This window comes from Aedes albopictus, chromosome 1, assembly GCF_035046485.1.
Source record: "Aedes albopictus strain Foshan chromosome 1, AalbF5, whole genome shotgun sequence".
NCBI lineage: Eukaryota > Metazoa > Arthropoda > Insecta > Diptera > Culicidae > Aedes > Aedes albopictus.
In genome coordinates this window covers 26,278,235-26,297,559 of record NC_085136.1, presented here as the reverse complement: position 1 = coordinate 26,297,559, position 19,325 = coordinate 26,278,235, and the positions used below count along the sequence as shown (strand labels likewise).

At 41.9% G+C, this 19,325-nt stretch overlaps 2 protein-coding genes across 4 annotated transcripts in view; both read right to left on the bottom strand.

The window, feature by feature from the left end:
- The window catches only part of LOC109415190 (all trans-polyprenyl-diphosphate synthase PDSS1), a 288,054-nt gene that overhangs the window by 5,327 nt on the left and 263,402 nt on the right, over positions 1–19,325 (bottom strand). For all 3 annotated transcript variants that reach the window (XM_029855102.2, XM_029855103.2, XM_029855104.2), the window contains exons 7-8: positions 14,781–14,912; positions 14,517–14,711 (exon numbers count right to left, since the gene is read on the bottom strand). In XM_029855102.2, coding sequence (XP_029710962.1) covers positions 14,517–14,711; positions 14,781–14,912 — 327 coding nt within the window. The remainder of the gene's footprint in view (positions 1–14,516; positions 14,712–14,780; positions 14,913–19,325) is intronic.
- On the bottom strand, positions 1,746–5,614 carry LOC109415189 (aminopeptidase N). Its single transcript, XM_019689069.3, has 2 exons — positions 2,588–5,614; positions 1,746–2,529 (listed from the first exon to the last, which is right to left on the bottom strand). Exons 1-2 carry the CDS (start codon positions 4,370–4,372, stop codon positions 1,831–1,833), a joined length of 2,484 nt encoding a protein of 827 aa, XP_019544614.2. The 5' UTR covers positions 4,373–5,614; the 3' UTR covers positions 1,746–1,830.

Below are 19,325 nucleotides of genomic sequence, written 5' to 3'. Positions count from 1 at the left end.
TCCTCCGGGAGCTCCTCCAGGGATTTCTCCGGGAGCTCCTCCAGGGATTCCTCCGGGAGCTCCTCCAGGGTTTCCTCCGGGAGCTCCTCCAGGGATTCCTCCGGGAGCTCCTCCAGGGTTTCCTCCGGGAGCTCCTCCAGGGTTTCCTCCGGGAGCTCCTCCAGGGTTTCCTCCGGGAATTCCTCCAGGGTTTCCTCCGGGAGCTCCTCCAGGGATTCCTCCGGGAATTCCTCCAGGGATTCCTCCGGGAATTCCTCCAGGGATTCCTCCGGGAATTGCTCCAGGGATTCCTCCGGGAATTCCTCCAGGGATTCCTCCGGGAATCACTCCAGGGATTCCTCCGGGCATTCCTCCAGGGATTCCTCCAGGAATTCCTCCAGGGATTCTTTCGGGATTTCCTCCAGGAATTCCTCCGGGAATTCCTCCAGGGATTCCTCCGTGAATTCCTCCAGGGATTCCTCCGTGAATTCCTCCAGGGATTCCTCCGTGAATTCCTCCAGGGATTCCTCCGTGAATTCCTCAAGGGATTCCTCCAGGGATTCCTACGGAAATTCCTCCAGGGATTCTTCCGGGAATTCCTCCAGGGATTCCTCCGGGATTTCCTCCAGGGATTCCTCCGGGAGCTCCTCCAGGGATTCCTCCGGGAGCTCCTCCAGGGTTTCCTCCGGGAGCTCCTCCAGGGTTTCCTCCGGGAGCTCCTCCAGGGATTCCTCCGGGAGCTCCTCCAGGGATTCCTCCGGGAGCTCCTCCAGGGTTTCCTCCGGGAGCTCCTCCAGGGTTTCCTCCGGGAGCTCCTCCAGGGTTTCCTCCGGGAGCTCCTCCAGGGTTTCCTCCGGGAGCTCCTCCAGGGATTCCTCCGGGAAGTCCTCCAGGGATTCCTCCGGGAGCTCCTCCAGGGTCCTCCAGGGATTCCCCCGGGAATTCCTCCAGGGATTCCTCCGGGAATTCCTCCAGGGATTCCTCCGGGAATTGCTCCAGGGATTCCTCCGGGAATTCCTCCAGGGATTCCTCCGGGAATTCCTCCAGGGATTCCTCCGGAAATCACTCCAGGGATTCCTCCGGGCATTCCTCCAGGGATTCCTCCAGGAATTCCTCCAGGGATTCTTTCGGGATTTCCTCCAGGAATTCCTCCGGGAATTCCTCCAGGGATTCCTCCGTGAATTCCTCCAGGGATTCCTCCGTGAATTCCTCCAGGGATTCCTCCGTGGATTCCTCAAGGGATTCCTCCAGGGATTCCTACGGAAATTCCTCCAGGGATTCTTCCGGGAATTCCTCCGGGATTTCCTCCAGGGATTCCTCCGGGAATTCCTCCGCAAATTCCTCCAGGGATTCCTCCGTGAATTCCTCCAGGTATTCCTCCGGGAATTCCTCCGGGAATTCCTGAAGGAATTCCTCCAGAAATTCTTCCGGGAATTCCTTAAAGAATTCCTCTAAGATTTCCTCTAGGAATTCCTTCAGGAATTCCTCCGGGATTTCCTTCAGGAACTCCACCGGGTTTTCCTCCAGGAATTCCCCTGGGTTCCTTCGAGAATTCCTCCTGAGATTTCGGAAATTTTTACAGGAATTATTTCGTATTTATTTTTCAGTGATTCTTTCCAGTATTCCTCCAGGATTTCCGTTGGAAATTCTTTCAAAGATTCCTTGGACATAGTCTGAGCAGATTTCATAGAAAAAGTTCTAGAATAGTTCGTTTCCAGGAATTTGACGATTTTAATGGAACAATTGAAAACTAATACACAAAGTCATCGCAATTAAACTGATATTTCTAACATTTATTAAAACGCTACAAAGAGACGACCCAACATATTCTGATAAACCGCAGTCAAATGATCAACTTCCGAAATCACAAGTGATCAACTCATGCCTTTTCATGTAGGCTTTGATAAACCAAGTAGCTCCCGGCTGCTGCCAAATATTCTTCTCCGCTGATCCCGCACCCTTAAAGCGGAGCTGCAGCTTCAGTTTCTCATCCAGATCATCTATCAGCGCAAGTATTTTCCGACTTTTCGTTTCTCGCGTAACGGATTCGAGGGCAATTCGGACCGTTGACACATCCAACTGCTGGAAGAAACCTGCTTTGCTCGTCAGCAGTGAATGGAGCATTTTGAATCGTTTCTCGTCGAGCGCCCGAATCAAGTTGACGATCGCTTCCGGGGTTTTGCTTTTGACCAGGTCCTTCATTACCCGGCGCAGATTTTTCTTGTTGTCGACGCAACGCAAGTACTCCAGTGACGATTGGGAGAAGTCGTCGGATCGGCTGTTCAGCAGCCATTCCAGCTCCGAGTCGGTGGTATTCCGCAGGCCATAGCAGTAGATCGTGCGGGCCCAGTTGGGCTCGACGGGGATGTTCTTGGCAACGGCCTGCTGGAATTGTGATCGTGCGCGACTTAGGCAGCCCTCTTCACCAAGCCAGCACGCTAAGCCGGCTATTCTGGACCGTATGTGAAGCTCCATTTGCGGAGTGCTGGCGGAGATGGGTTGCGATGCGAACGTTCGATAATACGGATCGATCAGGTGCAGGAAAAAGCTCTGGAAGGGGTTGGATCAGATTGTTACACAATAGCTTCATGGAAGTCGAATTGCTTACCTTGATAAGTTTTGGAGGTTCAATTTCTGGATAATATCCGGATGTAAATATATTGTACGCGTTGTACCAGGCAACGTAGAACATTTCCTTGGTTAGATACGTGATCAATTCCAAGAATACGGTAACATCTAATTGATCGTTCTTTGCGAAATGAAAAGCATCATCGAGCAACTGCATTCGATTCATACGGTGCATACAGGAAGCATTCCTACGAAGGCCATCAGCGATTAGCTTCCAGTTCTGATGATCGTACTTAACTCGATAGAACCCGAACTCCTCCTTGTTCACAATGAGCCAGTGATCCTCGGAGCCTTCGATCTGTACTTCTTCAAAGCGATCAGTGAGCCACTGGAATGGCCCCAACTGGTTGAAATGCGAATACTCTGTGGCGTAGTTGTACGGAAGGATCTTCTCGGAACTATTTTGCAAAAGGGCGACCTTTCCTTCCCAGTAAAAGCGGTATACATCCAAAACTGGAGGAGGATCATCGCTGTACATCCATTGATTGAAGATCGTTTCGAGTTTTGCTCCTTCCGGTAGGCTGTAGTCTTCGGGCCATAACGTCTGCAGTTCTGAAGTCAGTTGGGCTGTCGTCAAGGTGCGAGGTTTCCTATTCTTCATCAAATTCCGCATCACTATACGCCACTTTTCGTCCATCACCATCAGCCAGAACATGTTCAGCACACAACTTGGCTTTTCGTGGTTGTACCGCAGCGATCCTTGCAAGACGTCCATCTGGTACAGCAACATGAGAAACTCCTCCGGGTAGACCTTTTCCGCGTTGAAGTAGGTGTACACATTCGAAAACGCCTGATGCAGTCGCTCTTCGTCCGGTGTTATCCAATTCCCTAGCCATTGTAGCATCAACTTGTAACTTGATCGCTGAAGGACCTTGGAGAATCTGTCAAGGTCGTGCTCCCGGAGATCATACACCATGTACTGCTCCTCGACGAACAACCTTTCAAATTCCGTCAAATTTTCGGTTGGAAGGTCTCGCGGAAGAACGATGTACACGTAGTCTGGGACGGGCTCGGTATAGTCTACGGCTGTGTGTTCGTCCATGATCCTCACTAGATCGTTGCCTAGTGACGCGACATACTGCGTAGATTGTAGCACTGCTTTATCACGAGCCACTACAGTAACGTTACCGAGCTTCACGGAGTCGAAATCAGCCACGAAGAATCCCACATCGTAGACGTACATCGCCGGAGTTCGTCGGAAGTTGGAAATAACGAAACCTTCTTGATCGTACGGTGCCGGAGGACTCCGTAGAGGCATATTGGACCATGCCTTCAAGTTCTTTCGATGAACAACGGAAATGTCGAACGTCGTTCTCAATTCTGCACCTAAGTTGGGAAACGCAACGAACCCTGACTTCGTTGGTTTACTCATCAGATAGAATCCCCTGTCGTAGGATCCTCTGGACATCACATCGCCATTGCCAGCGAAGCCCCGAAAGGCGATATTCAGCTGATGCCTACCTTCGGAAAGCTGATCGTTCAGTTTCACTATCACATTATCCTTTGGTCCCTGTTTCTCCAACTCCAACTCCTTCCCAGCCAAATTAACTTCGTCGATCTCCAAATTCCTCGCCTCGATCTCAATCTGCCTCACATCCCGCGAGGCAGCATCGAAATAAATCCAAACTGTTCCGCTATAGTTTCCGTCTCTATTTCCTACATCGGTGACAAACAGGACACTGTAGTGTCTCGGTATGATAACGTTACTCACCGCTTCGGTGATCAAAAACAAGCTTATCAACGCTACTAGCGCTGTAGACAACATCTCGACTCGACGATCGTTCAGAACAAACTGCTCCGTGGATCCGTGCTGGAATCGGTGTTTTCAAGATTGGCGAAATTGTTTTCGCATACCGCTGCTGTTAGTGATAAGGGATCATGTGAACGGTGTCCTGCACGTTTAACCTACTGTCGTTTTGCCATAAACCATTTGAGTGATTGAAGTGGATGATCACATATTGCGTTTTGTTTTGCCCAAAAGTACTGTTTAGAGATTAGTAACGGATGTAGGATCTACGTTTATGCAAGAATTGGATCAGTGAGCGTACGCAGCTGCGTTTTCTGCGTTTGTTTTCGCCTGATTCGCCTAGGCATAGATAAAACAGCGGTAGTAAACATTTATCTTGGTGAGCTCGTTCCATGTTACTTCTTTGTTAACCCTACTAGTTATACACTGGGGGTCTCCAGTTAGCCTAGTGGTTATGGCTATCGTTCGCCAATCCGGAGACAGCGGGTTCAATTCTCGTTCCAGTCGGGAAAAATTTCTCGACTCCCTGGACATAGTGTATCATTGTCCTTGCCTCACAATATATAAATTTATGCAATGGCAGGCAAAGAAAGCCGAATAGGCTAGAAGAGGTTTTTAAATTCATTATAAAACCAAAACAAAAGAAAGAAAGTTTTATTGCGGTTCTCAAAATCTCTACAAGACTAAATGGTCATCAAAATCAAGGCTTTTCTGCAAGAATTTATCATGAGCGTATTTCCGGGTTTTGTTCCGGAATTATTGCAGGCGTTCTTCTTCGATGTTTCTCCTAAGAATTCATACAAAACCACTTCAATATTCTTTCCAATATTCTCCAGGAATGCCTTCAGAAATTACTTTGGAATTTCTATAAAAATACTTCAAGAGATACCCCCAGAAATTGTTCAGGAATTTCCATTGAATTTCTACCAGGGATTTCTCCGAAATCTTCCCAGATTCTTTCTCGACATTTCTTTCCAGATTATTTCAGAGAATTTTCCTGCAATTCTTACTGGAATTTCTCTCGAAGTTCTATCAGGAATCTTCAAGGATATCTTCCAGGGTTTCTACCGAAATTCATTTTGGAGTTTTCCTGAAGCTTGCATCTTCTTGTGATTATTTCAGAGATCTCTTCAAAGATTTCTCCTGGAAGTCTTCGGAAGAGTTCTATCAGAGATTCCATCAAGAATATCTCCTGGGATTTCATCCGAAGTTCTTCCCGATTTTTTTTCAGAAATTTCTTCTAAAACTATTCCAGAGAATAGGAATTCCTCCCAAAATTTTATCCGGAATTGTTTAGGGAGTTTTCCCGGGATGTCTTCCAGAATTCATCCAGAAGTTCTTTCAAGGATATTTGTCGGGAGTCGTGTTTGGATTTCCCCGGAGATTTCTCCTGGCACAAATCTCTTCTGAGAATCTTGAGCGAATATTTCTACGATTTCACCAAAAAACCGTTCGGGGATTCTTCACGCATTCCTCTCAAAACTTCTTATGGCTTTTCTGTAAGGATTCTTCATAAGACTTTAAGGGATTTCATCCAAAGATTTTTTTACCAAAATTCTTCCAGGCGTTCTCCCTGGTTTGCAAAACTACCTCCAGGTATTTCTCCAAAAATTCTGCAGGGATTTCTATTACATTTTTTTTCCAGAAATTCCCCCATAAATCTTTCAGATTTCTCCAAAGATTTCTCTCGGCATTCTTTCGCAGATATATTCAGAAAATTTTCCTGGGATTTGTCTCGAAGTTCTTTCGGGGTTCTCCAAGAATTTCTTCCGGAATTCATGTCGTCTGATATCATTCCACAGATTTTTGCGAAAGTTGCTTGCAGCATTTCTTCGGGAGGTTTTCTCTGGCATTCCTCCCGAAATTTATTCCTGGATGCTTTAAGGAGTGCTCCAGCCAGAGGTTTCTTCCGGAATGCGTCCAGAAGTTGTTCCAAAGATTTCTCCAAGGATGTTTCACGGGAGTCTTGTTTGGATTACTCCAGAGATTTCTCCTGGGACTCCATCCCGGGAAAACTATAGAAATTCCTACCAATATTCATCTATGTATGTAGAAATTTTCCAGAAATTGCTAGTTTAAGTCATCCAAAGATTTCCGGGATTCCTTTCAAGATTTCTTGAGGAATTCCACGGAGTCATGTCAGTCGATCCTGAGCGACCATTTCAAAAATATCTGAAACTTTGCACAGTTTTTCAATTTCATATAAATCGCCATTTTTTGATATTAAACCTTCATATTCACTCACGACTAACTTTTCAAAAGGGTGTATGCGAAAATAGTTCTAAAATATTCTAAAAGCTGTACAGCAAAAACGGATTGTTCGATTGTTATAAATTTTTCAGCAAAGTTAGATAACTAAATGATGATTCCTTAGAAAATATACACTGTAAAAAATTTCTTTTTCTACTTTGAAAAAATATGATATTTGTCACAAAAACTCAAATATCTCAAAACCCTATCTTTTTACCAACTTCAATTTTTTAGGGGAAATGGCCCATTATATCAGCTATCTACCATAAAATTTTGGTGATGGTAAACTGATAAACAAAAAAGTTATGACATTTCAAACATTTCACAATTTTTACATTAAGTAACAAAAAAAAATTTTTTTCTGTGTAAATTATTTCGAGAATTATATTTTGATGCTGATTTTATTGTAAAGGCTACCGCCTGAATTAAACAAGTTGTTTTCATGATACTTTAGTTAGATTATTCGTAATTACTATAGTATCTATTTGAAACTTAGACGCGATCCAGTGTTGTGATCAAAAATATTGAGATTGTCATACTTTTTATTGTACGTGACTGGTGAAAAAATCCCTTGATAGTGTTGAAAAGCTGTTGATTATAAGAAAAATGGAATTGAATTTATTTTTAAGACAAAAGCTGTATAATAAAAGTTTTTTTATAAGCGTATACGTCTAGTTTATCCGCAAAAAAAATCCCTCTTACACACTTATTTCTGAATTGCCTGTTCGGTACTTTTTTGACGAGATTATAACAGCAGTACGATCTCGGTAGTTTCGGTAATCGATTTTACTGAGGCTCAGTAAAACAACTGTCAAAATCGTATGGAAAAGGTAAACAATGCATTTTTGCTGAACGAGTTCGGTGCTCAGCAGTTTTAATCTCGTCAAAAAATTACCGAACTCGGTAATCAAAATTAAGTGTGTAGAGAACAGACTTTATGATCGGAAGAATGCGAGTAACTTCAACAACAACAAATGCATAAGAGGTACATACCACAGACAAACAGACGAAACGCCTAGAACAATTTTAGTGAAAATTCATCGCCCAGTTCACACTATCACCACCTGGTGGAAATGTTTCACGAAACACTGCGTTGTGCAATATCGTCATCAGAAGGCGCTAGTGTGAAACGTCAAACGCAAAGAAAAACGATGGGCGCTCTTCTTGTTATGAAAGCCACAACCAAGATTCAAAATGATCGTTGAAGGCGTGGTCAATGAAAATTTCGCCAGTGTTACGTTTGTTTGTCTGTATACATACCTGACAATGCTCACGAAAAAAACAAAAAAATACTACCGCTATGAATATTAAAAATTGTATAGTATTTTTTTTCTTCAGCCACCAACACCAAACAAGTAAGTTAAAATTAATAAGTGATTTTGTTTATTATAATCTAACGAACAAGATGAACAGTCGCTTTCTCAAAGGTCTTCAACTCAACGCTCTCTTGTAGACCGTTTGATGAAAAAAAATGTTCAAAAGAGTTACGAAATCTCACCGAAAGCACCATAGATAAACTGAAAGAGACTGGTTATGCCCAAATGTCCACATTGTGTACAAAATTACGCATTTGCACGTCCTGCCGTCTAGAATTTGACAAACGAGCCATCTGTATATCATCGGTAAAGCAGGGCGCAGGAAGTTCGAAAACGACAACAACTGAGAAATTGCCATCAGCGACATCTGTTTAAACAATTTAATTACGCCCCTTTTCAAAAATGCCCTGTAATATTCTTCAACATCTATACCCATTTCAATATTTTTAACGTTGCAAAACACGCTTTCAACATTCATCTTGAAGAAGAGGGAAAACACTTGTCCTCAAATGTAACAGCAAATTAATGAATAAACGACTAATGCGCGGAGGGCGTGATAAAATCGGAACATTACGGTACATAGTATATTATATTATATGTATATATAATATATAATAAAAACAACTTGTTTTACTCACGCAAGGCCATTAACAATAAAATCAGCATCAAACTTCAATTTCCGGCCGAAATAATTTACACTAAAAAAAATTATTACTAAATGTGAAAATTGTGAAATGTTTGAATTGTCATAACTTTTTTGTTTATTTTCATGGTAGATTGCTAATACAATGGACCGTTTTCTCTAAAAAATTACGTTGGTAAAAAGATAGGGTTTTGAGATATTTGAGTTTTTGTGACAAAAATGATATTTTTTAATGTTAAAAAAGATTTTTTTCACAGTGTATATTTTCTTAGGAATCGCCATTTAGTTATCTAACTTTGCTGAACAATAAAATCAGCATCAAATCGCGATTCCCGGCCGAAATAATTTACACAGAAAATTTTTTTTTACTTAATGTAAAAATTGTGAAATTTTTGAAATGTTATAACTTTTTTGTTTATTAGTTTACCATCACCAAATTTTTATGGTAGATTGCTAATATAATGGACCGTTTTCCCTAAAAAATTCAAGTTGGTAAAAAGATAGGGTTTTGAGATATTTGAGTTTTTGTGACAAAAATGATGTTTTTCAATGATAAAATAGATTTTTTTTTCACAGTGTATATTTTCTTAGAAATCACCATTTAGCTATCTAACTTTGCTGAAAAATTCATAACAATCGAACAATCCGTTTTTGCTGTGCATATTTTTGAATATTTTTGAACCATTTTCACATACACCCTTTTGAAAAGTTAGTCGTGGCTCTAAATAAAAATTTGACATCGAAAAATGGCGATTTAGATGGAACTGAAAAACTGTGCAAAGTTTCAGTTCAATAGAAAATCATGAATTAAAAATTTTCCTTAATTTTGATGCTGTTGCTTGGAATCGCTCTCTTCAGAGATTTATTCTGAGATCACTCTGGGATTCCATACGAAACTCCTTCAAGATACGCCAAGAACTCTTTTTGAGATTTTTTTTCCGAAATTTCTTCTGGCTTCTTTTGCAAGGACTCTTTTGGTGATTATTCCAGAGATTCCTCTAAGGATTTCTTCCGGGACTCTTCCAGAAATTCTCTCGGAATTGTTTGTTGAGATTCATCCAGAGTTTTCTCCAGAAATTTCACCCCGGATTACGCAAGAAAATCTTTCCGGAGTTCCATCAGACTTTTTTCACGCATTTCCACTAAAATTGTTCCAAAGATTTCTCTTAAGGTTTCTTTCAGCACTTCTTCGGAGATTTTTCCGGGATTCCTTCTGAAATTTATTCGGAAATTTTTCAAAGACTCCTTGAAAATTTCTTCCGGAATTCTTCCAGGTGTTCCATCAGGTATTCCTTCAAGTATATCTCCCGAGGTATCTCCTGGGATTCCACTGACTCGGAACCATTCTAGGGCATCCTTCTGCAGTTCCTTCAGGAACTTCTACTATGTAAAACTATTCCAGAGATTTCTTCAAAAGTTGCCTTCAACATTTTCTGCTAGATTACTTCAGAGAAAGTGAAAAGAAAATCGTGTTAGGTACTGTTCCCTTGAATTCCACTAAGAATCTCGAGTCAAGTACAAGACACTGAAGACGACCTTACAGTTGAGGTTGAAATACGTATCTATCAAAGGATGCAAATTCTTAGTGGAATCCAAAGGAACAGTACTTAATGTGATTTTCTTTTTACTTACAGATATTCCCCTAACAAGCCCAGGTTAATCATCATACTATAGAGATTTTTTCTGAGATCCTCCGAACAAGAACCACAGGAAATGCAACGAGAGTTTCCAAGTAACATTTTTTATTCTTAAACCCAAATAAAAGGAATTCGGTTTTATGACGGTTTTCAAAACCACTTCAAGACTAATTGGTCATCAAAATGTTACTTGAGTTACCATCACCGAATATAAATACCGTAAAATATCCATGTGAAGATGATAGCACATATTTGTCCCTATAATCCCAAGAAATATTTTGATAGCCAATTAGTCTTGTAGGGGTTCTCAGAACTGTCTTAAAACCTAATACCTTTTATTTGGGTTAAATGAACCTTTAGTCTGTTTGACTAAAAAATGTTACTTGGGATGGTTCGCGATTGCTTGAGGGAACCAATCTGTGAAGCAAAGAATCTCCGAGTTCCGAGAATCATTGGAGGATTTCCTGCAGGAATTCCTGAAAAGAGTCTTTAACCTCAGGAAGAGTGCCGGTAGCGAGCTCTTAGAGCAGGCCATGTACCGCGGTGCATTTGGTGTTCTGCGAAATCTTATCGAGTACATCTCGACACTGCCTCTTTAATGTTTATTACCTCTTTGGCTATGATCACAGTTTGGGAAGGTTTTAGTAAGTTTCATGATCAATTTGGAGATCTTAGAATCGGTGCAAGGATCTATCAATGACAGCGTTGTGCCATTGTTTTGAGCGAAACCCGGAAGCAATTTCTGAAAGAATTCCAACAGTAATCCATTCAAACTAGTTTATGCTGGAATCTCAGAAAGAACGTCTAGAAAAATTCCTGGAAGAGCTTCCGAAGGAATCTCTGGAGGACTTTTGTATGGAGTTCCACAAGAAATTCCTTAAATAAATTACCGAAAAAATCCTGGGAATAGTTTTTGAAGAAATCACTGGAGCAATTTCTGAAGAAGTTTGGAGATATTTGCAAAGGTAGCCCTGGTTAAATTTTCGAAGGAAGTAGGAGAACGAATTCCCAAAGGATTCCCTAAAAAAGGGACCCCTGAAGGAATTCCTGAAGTAATTTCTGAAGGAATTTGTGGTAGAAAATCTGAAGGAATTCCAGAATCTCTGGATATATTTCCGAAAATGTGTCTGGGTGGATTCCATGTGAATTTCCTTGAAGAATTACATAAAGAATCGTTTACAGGAATTCATAATGAAATTTCTGAAGGGATCCTGGAGAAATTCACGACAGAAATTATAAAGCAATTCGCGAAGGAATCCCTAGAAGAATTTGAAAATAAACTCCTGCTAGAATCCCTAAAGGCATTTCGGAGAAAAACCCTGGAGAAATTCCTAAGGAATCTTTGGAGGAATTTCTGAATAAATTCCAGGAAAAATTGGCGAAAATATCCCTAGAAAGATTACCGAAGGAATTCCCGAAACCATCATTGGGGGAATTACCGAAGAAATCCCTGGATGAATTCCCGGAGGAATCCCTGCAGGAATTCCCGAAGGAATCCCTGGAGGAATTTCCGGAGAAATCCCTGGAGAAAAACCTAGAGGAATTCCTATGGAAATCTCTGGAGGAATTCCCGGAGGAATCCCTGGAAGAAATCCTTGGAGGAATTGCCGAAGAAATTCCTGGAGGAGTTCCCGGAGAAATCCTGGAGGAATTCTCGGAGAAATCCTGGAGGAATTCCTGGAAAATCCCTGGGAGAATTTCCTGAGAAATCCCTGGAAGAATTCCCGTAGAAATCTCTGGAAGAATTCCCGGAGAAATCCCTGGAGGAATTCCCTGAGAAATGCCTGGAGGAATCTCCGAAGAAATCGTTGGTGGAATTCCCGGAGAAATACTTGGAGGGATTCCGGAGAATTCCCTGAAGGAATTCCCAGAGAAATTCCTGTAAGAATTCTTGGAGAAATCCCTGGTATCAGTTATCAGACGACCAGCTCCAGAGGAATTCCTGGAGAATTTCCTGGAGGAATTCCAGGAGATATCTCTGGAGAAATTCCCGGAAAAACCCCGGAAGAATGCCCGGAGAAATTCTTGGAGGAATTCCCGGAGAAATCCCAGGAGGAAATCCCGGAGAAATCCCTGGAGGAATTCTCGAAGAAATCCCTGGAGGAATTCCTGGAACAATCCCTGGAGGAATTCCCGGAGAAATCCCTGGAGAAATTTCCGGAGAAATCCCTGGAGGAATTTCCGGAGAAATCCCTGGAGGAATTTCCGGAGAAATCCCTGGAGGAATTCCCGGAGAAATCCCTGGAGGAATTTCCGAAGAAATCCCTGGAGGAATTCCCGGAAAAATCCCTGGAGGAATTCCGGAGATATCCCTGGAGGAATTCCGGAGATATCCCTGGAGGAATTCCCGGTTAAATCCCAGGAGGAATTCCCGGAGAAATCCCTGTAAAAATTCCCGGAGAAATTCCTGGAGGAATTCTTGGAGAAATCTCTGGAGAAATTCCCGAAGAAATCCCTGAAGGAATTCTCGGAGAAATCCTTATAAAAATTCCCGGAGAAATCCCTGAAGGAATTCCCGGAGAAATCCTTGTAGAAATTCCCGGAGAAATCCCTGGAGGAATTCCCGGTTAAATCCCAGGGGGAATTTCCGGAGAAATCCCTGGAGGAATTCCCGAAGAAATCCTTGGAGGAATTACCGGAGAAATTCCTGGAGGAATTCCGGAGAAATCCCTGGAGGAATTCCCGGTTAAATCCCAGGAGGAGTTCCCGGTTAAATCCCAGGAGGAATTCCCGGAGAAATCCCTGGAGGAATTCTCGGAGAAATCCTTGTAGAAATTTCCGGAGAAATCCCTGGCGGAATTCCCGGAGAAATCTCTGGAGAAATTCCCGGAGAAATCCCTGGAGGAATTCTCGGAGAAATCCTTGTAGAAATTCCCGGAGAAATCCCTGGCGGAATTCCCGGAGAAATCTCTGGAGAAATTCCCGGAGAAATCCCTGGAGGAATTCCCGGTTAAATCCCAGGAGGAGTTCCCGGTTAAATCCCAGGAGGAATTCCCGAAGAAATCCCTGGAGGAATTCTTGGAGAAATCTCTGGAGGAATTCCCGGAGAAATCCCTGAAGGAATTCTCGGAGAAATCCTTGTAGAAATTCCCGGAGAAATCCCTGGCGGAATTCCCGGAGAAATCTCTGGAGAAATTCCCGGAGAAATCCCTGGAAGAATTCCCGGTTAAATCCCAGGAGGAATTCCCGAAGAAATCCCTGTAAAAATTACCGGAGAAATCCCTGGAGGAATTCTTGGAGAAATCCCTGTAAAATTACCGGAGAAGTCCCTGAAGGAATTCCCGGAGAAATCCTTGTAGAAATTCCCGGAGAAATCCCTGGAGAAATTCCCGGAGAAATCCCTGGAGGAATCCGTGGAGGAATATCAGACGGAATCCATGGAGAAATTTGCGAGAGAATCCCTGGAATAATTCCTGGAGGAATACCTTAAGGATTTTCCGGAGGAATCCCTGGCGGTGTTCTCGGAGAAACTCCCAATTCAAATCTTAGTTTTCTTCCTTCTCTCTCAGGTAGATGATGAAATGGGCTTCTTATTCTGACAATGGCACAGATGTCCCAAATAGATGATAACGTGCCTGTGGAGCCGGCCTTCTGATACCTGATACCTTGTCCTATCATCTCTACCTTACTTTCCGGGAGTTCTGAGAGAAATCCTGGAAGGAATTTCAGAAGGAATACTGGGAAATATCCTTGGAGGAATCCATGTACACATCTTGGAAGGATTCTGAGGACGAATTCCGAAACAAAATCTCTAAAGGATTCTCGCACGAAATCCCGGGATGAATATAGTATCTCTAGAGGAGTCGTTGGAGAAATCTAAGGATGAATTATTGGTGAAATCCTGAGAGGAATCCCTAAACAACTTCAGGAGGAATCCTAGGAGGACTTCTGCAAGAGATTTCTAGAATAATTTCGAGGAGAATCTTGGAACAAAACCCTTTAGGAATCCCCGCAGCAATCCCTGTAAGATTTCCGGGAGTATTTCTTTCGAGAAATTACGGAAGGAATTCTCGGTGAAATCCTGTGGGAAATCCGGTAATGAAACCCGGTGAAAATCCTTGAATATTGGATAGATTTTTGTAAGGAACGCTTAAAAGAATCTCTGGAAAAGATTTCCAGTAAAATCTTTGGAATGTTTCTAGTACGATTTCTAGAGACATCTATGGAGAAATTTGTAAAGAGATTGCTAAAAGCATCCCTGCGACACCTGAAGATATAGAAAATTTCTCAGTCTTTAGTAATGAAGTTCTTGAACTGGGTGTACGGTAAAAATCCGTGAAAAAAAAATGTCAAGTCACATGTAGGTAGGTACTAACCTTTTCGCACGCAAACAGCACCGGCGCGGTGGCCAGCCCCAGCTTCAGATCGGCTGCCGCCGGTTTTCCCATCGCTTCGGAGCTGGACACAAAATCAAGCAGATCGTCCACGAACTGGAAGGCCAGACCCAGATTCCGACCGTACTGGAAGCTCAGCTCAACCATCTGTTCGTCCGCACCGGACAGGACTGCCACCTAAAAAAGAAAAATAGAAAATTAGATTTCCAACCTATTAGGATAAAGGGGCACGACACTCGAACTTACCGCTTTTAAACTATTCGCTATCAGGGACGCCGTTTTCCTGTACGTCTTGGTGAAGTAGTGAGCGAATCGTTCGTTTTCGGTTTCCTTGGAGCCTAGCTGCATGAATTCTCCCTGCACTAAATCTGTCAGCACCTGAAATGGAAAAGTTCTTTGATTAATTCGTGCGAACCGGGCATTCGTAGCCTCTTGAAGAGTCTAGGAATCGCGTATTACGAATCGTCGGCCTGCGCGAGTACTTGAGTCCAGATACGTCGTAAGCTCAATGTCAATGGGTGCCGCCGCGCCGCGCGCGAGCTCGTGCAAGCGAGAAAAAGGGGTATGACACTTGACCGAAGTGCGTGTCAATTTGCGCGCCGGATTGTTGGGAAGTCGATTGACATGTCACTTCATGAGTCGTCCGCCATCCACTTGACATCCCATCATGTAGCGTAGCATCATTGTCAAGAGCGAGTGGTGTATGGTGGTGACACACACCACTCACTCTTCGGCCATCTACATGTGGAGTAGCGCGGCGAGTGCTATCGAGAGTCAAGATTGCAAAAAGGCGGCGCAGCGCGCCGCAATGTTACCAATCGAGATTGACTACTGTTGTATGTTTGCACACACACGCGGCAAGAATTGTTAAGGCAGCTAACGCACCGCACCCACCGCGCAGCACCTCTAGTGGTATCGATCGGTATGCGGACTTAGCTCGGCTAAGATGATGATCAATTCGTAGATTACATATTTTCGCAAACGGAGAGATGACACAATCCGCGCAATGGTTGGCGATCGGAATGCGAAAGAAGCTCAGCCAGCACTCTGGTCTTTTGTTTGACGGAGTAGGCGTGGAGCTAATAACCGCGGCGACAATTACTAATCGCGCGTTTGGCATCATGCGAGCGCTAGAATTGCTGCGCCCGAATGAAGTAGGCCGGCCTACTATGACAGGTGTCATCTACCATTCGAAGTAGTGGGCGCACGATGAACCATTTTCGCATGTTACAAAGTGAATCTTCTAGCAAAAAGTAAGACCGAATTATGGTACCCGCTATCTTTGTGTCTTTCGCGCAATACAATAATGAGCGTTAATTGCAACGTTCGGTATTGCGGCTTCAAAATTATAGGGCACAAGCGGACTATTGACGCGCGATTCAATGTAAACAAATTAGCCATGCGAGAGAGCAGACCTTCAAGCACCCACTACTGTTGTGATTGGTTAAGGCGAGAAACCAAACCAAGGTTTCTCTAAGTCGAAATTTTAAAAACATAAATTATACAATCAATACTGCCCCAACTGGCATAATAGTCTCATTTGACATTTTATCGCTTCTGGGTTAAATTTATGAATAGTGTAAAGTTTCAATCTTTTATAAATCATAATAAAAACGAGGATTTTGAAAAACAAAAACAAATCATGAGGACGCCCCACATATTGACAGTACCCGCATAATAGTCCTATACAAAACTGAACAATTTTGTAGTAAATTAAAAATCCGGACTAATTCGCGAATGGAGCGTAATTGACAAAGCAACAACAATGCGAAAACAACAACCAAATTTTCTTGATACAATTTCAACTTCTATTTAGAATTAATTTAAAGTAATTCAACATGAACAAGCTAAAATGACACAGTTGTGACACTCTTTCTAAATTTTCTAAGAATACGAATTTCATACTTTTTGCACTACAAATTAATTACGCCCGAATCAATACCCGATAATTCTGAATACGCCCAGTACTATGCGCCTTGAATCGATATCAATTTCAGAATCACTTTTTAGTATTCGCCTTGGTTTTGGATTTCGACAGAATTTCGCCATTTGGTTTCGCCGTGTTTATGTTTTGATTTCAGTTTCGCCATTCACTATCGCCGTGTTTACGTTCTAATTTCAGTTTCGCCTTTTACTATCGTAAACAAAACACCAGACGCGGAAGGCGTAGTTCTTGTTTTTGTTTCGTGTGACACAGAATGGAACTATGTACGCCTTCCACTCAACCCGTGATTTGCAATAGTTAGAAATGTTATATCAAGGAAAGTTGCAGAGTATTTAGTAGGAAAATCTAGCATCTTTTCACTCCTACAATCACTTAAATTGTATACATTTTGTCAGTTACGACCTTTTTGCGAACTACTGCGTATATTATTCACAATAAGGCGCAGTCTATATACTACGTACTTGTGGTAATGAGATTTGTATTATATTTGTCATTTGTATGTCTATTGTCTGTGACGCATTGGTCGTCTACTTGTCTATGAAAATGTCATATTGGGAATGCTCATAATAAACAATAATAGTAAAATGTATACAATGTGTTACATTATTTTAGTTATTGAAATACCACAGTACTCATTTATGGTCGTCTCAGAAGCTATTGCCCCCTCCAAATCCTCCTCCCCCATCTCGCTCGTAGACTTTTGTCTTTTAAAGGCTTACGTCTTAGAGCGACCTTATGAAATTGATTTTAGTCATTGTAAATTATGTAAAGGTCGTTTTATAAGCTAGACATTATGAAAATCTAATCGTTATTTGGCTGAGTGTATCAGCAAGCATTACAGCGAAGACCCCTTTATCAAGAAGACTTGCAGCACTGTTGAAAATCGGGAGTCACTGTTAGCAGCGCCACCACGGATGAAGGTGGCACTAACTATGTCAGTGTGTGTAAATCTTCATACTCGCACCAATACATTCTTACACTTTTATACAAAGGTACCACCTTTGCTCAACAGGTGGCGGTGCCGTTGCCGTTGGTGACGCTTGCCGTTAGTATGGGAAAATAACAGAGTTCCATGTCTTCTTGATAAAGTAGTCTTCGATTACAGACGAAATCGCTCACGACAACGAAATGCTGATAAGCGCCTTCTGTAAGTTATGTTGATTTTTGGGAAAAACAAAAACAACAAGTGTAAATAATAAACAAGCGGTCCATTGAAAAAGGCCGGGCTTACGCTTGTGCTGTTTATTGGTGTCGTATTTCGTTGTTTACGCTACGCTAAGGCCCAAGAACAAACCAGCTCAATCTTGATCGATGCTTTGACAAGACAAAACAAGGAATCTGGTTTTTGTGGGTCAACAATCCTCAAAACTGCTTTGTTTACGAATGATGGGCACTTCCGTCATGTTTGTGATGGAACGGCTTCTGTATGCATGCACTAAAGCAAAAACTAGATTCAATATTTTCGTAGCGGTTTCATTCACTATTTATTTATTTCCTACTCTCCATCAGCGACGATTCACATACAGGTAAACATTATTCTTTAAAAATAAATATCGAATTCGATTGTTCAGATAAGATTATGCAGAAGTCAAGTAGGATATTTGACGTCATTTAATAACAATAACATCATTTTTGTAGTAGCTGGCAACACTGGTCATGTAAAAAATACACTCAGAAATAAAAATATACACGGAATTACTATTATTTATGCATTTTGTATCCGCATCTCTCTCACTCTCTTTCTGTTTTCATGCTATCTGGTGCTTCGCCTGGGTTGACGAATCACTTCTCTTCAACCCAGATAGCATGAAAACAAAAAGAGAGTGAGAGAGATGCGGATACAAAATGCATAAATAATAGTAATTCCGTGTATACTTTTTTTTCTGAGTGTAGCTCAATATCCCCGATCCGGTGTGAGATAGGCCATTCGAATGTTTGACAATGTTACAGCGCACCTCAAGTGCAGTGCATTGTTTTATGTTTGGACACAAAAAATATATTATTGCTGGCAACACTGGTCATACAGAATCAAATTTAGCTCAATATCTCTGAAATGGTGTGAGATAGGCTATTCGAATGTTCGACGATGTCATAGTGCACCTCAAGTGCAGTTCATTGTTACACGTTGCGACACAAAATGGATGTTATTGCTGACAACACTGGTCATACAGATTCTAATAAGGTGGCGAGATAGGCAATTCGAATGTTCAACAATGTTATACTGCACCTCAAGTGCAGTTAATTGTTTAACTGGACAAAACAAATATATTGTTGCTGGCAACACTGATCAAACAGATTCAAATATAGCTCAATATCTCTGATATGGTGTGAAGACTCTTTTTTGTTGATGTTCTTCAATCAAAAACAGTGCTATAAACATATAAGATAAGTAGTGTGATGTTATAGTATTTAAATTCAACGGCTGACAATATTGTTATCATATATAGTTGATGCATTAGCTTCCACATCACATAAAAAAATGTAAAAGAACTACAATTTCTTTAAAATAATAAGATTGAATAATTGTCCCTCGAATCCTATTTCCGTCTAGCCCACGTCTATTTCAGGCACATCCTAAATTCAATTCCCGGCACACCTTTTACGTTGACACTATGGTACATAGGATGGTCAAAAATAATTATTTGTCCGTAGGTGTTTGTTCGAAAAGTCGGTCCATTTCTTCGCAATCCAAATCAAATCATGTGTTCAAAGAAGGTACGATTGAGCAGAAAGTTTTTAATTGAGATGGATGTAGCTTCAGAATAAAGATCAAAATATTTCAATTAACATTTTTGCCCACCAGATCATAATACGCCATCACTGTGAAACGAAAAAAATATTTCTCT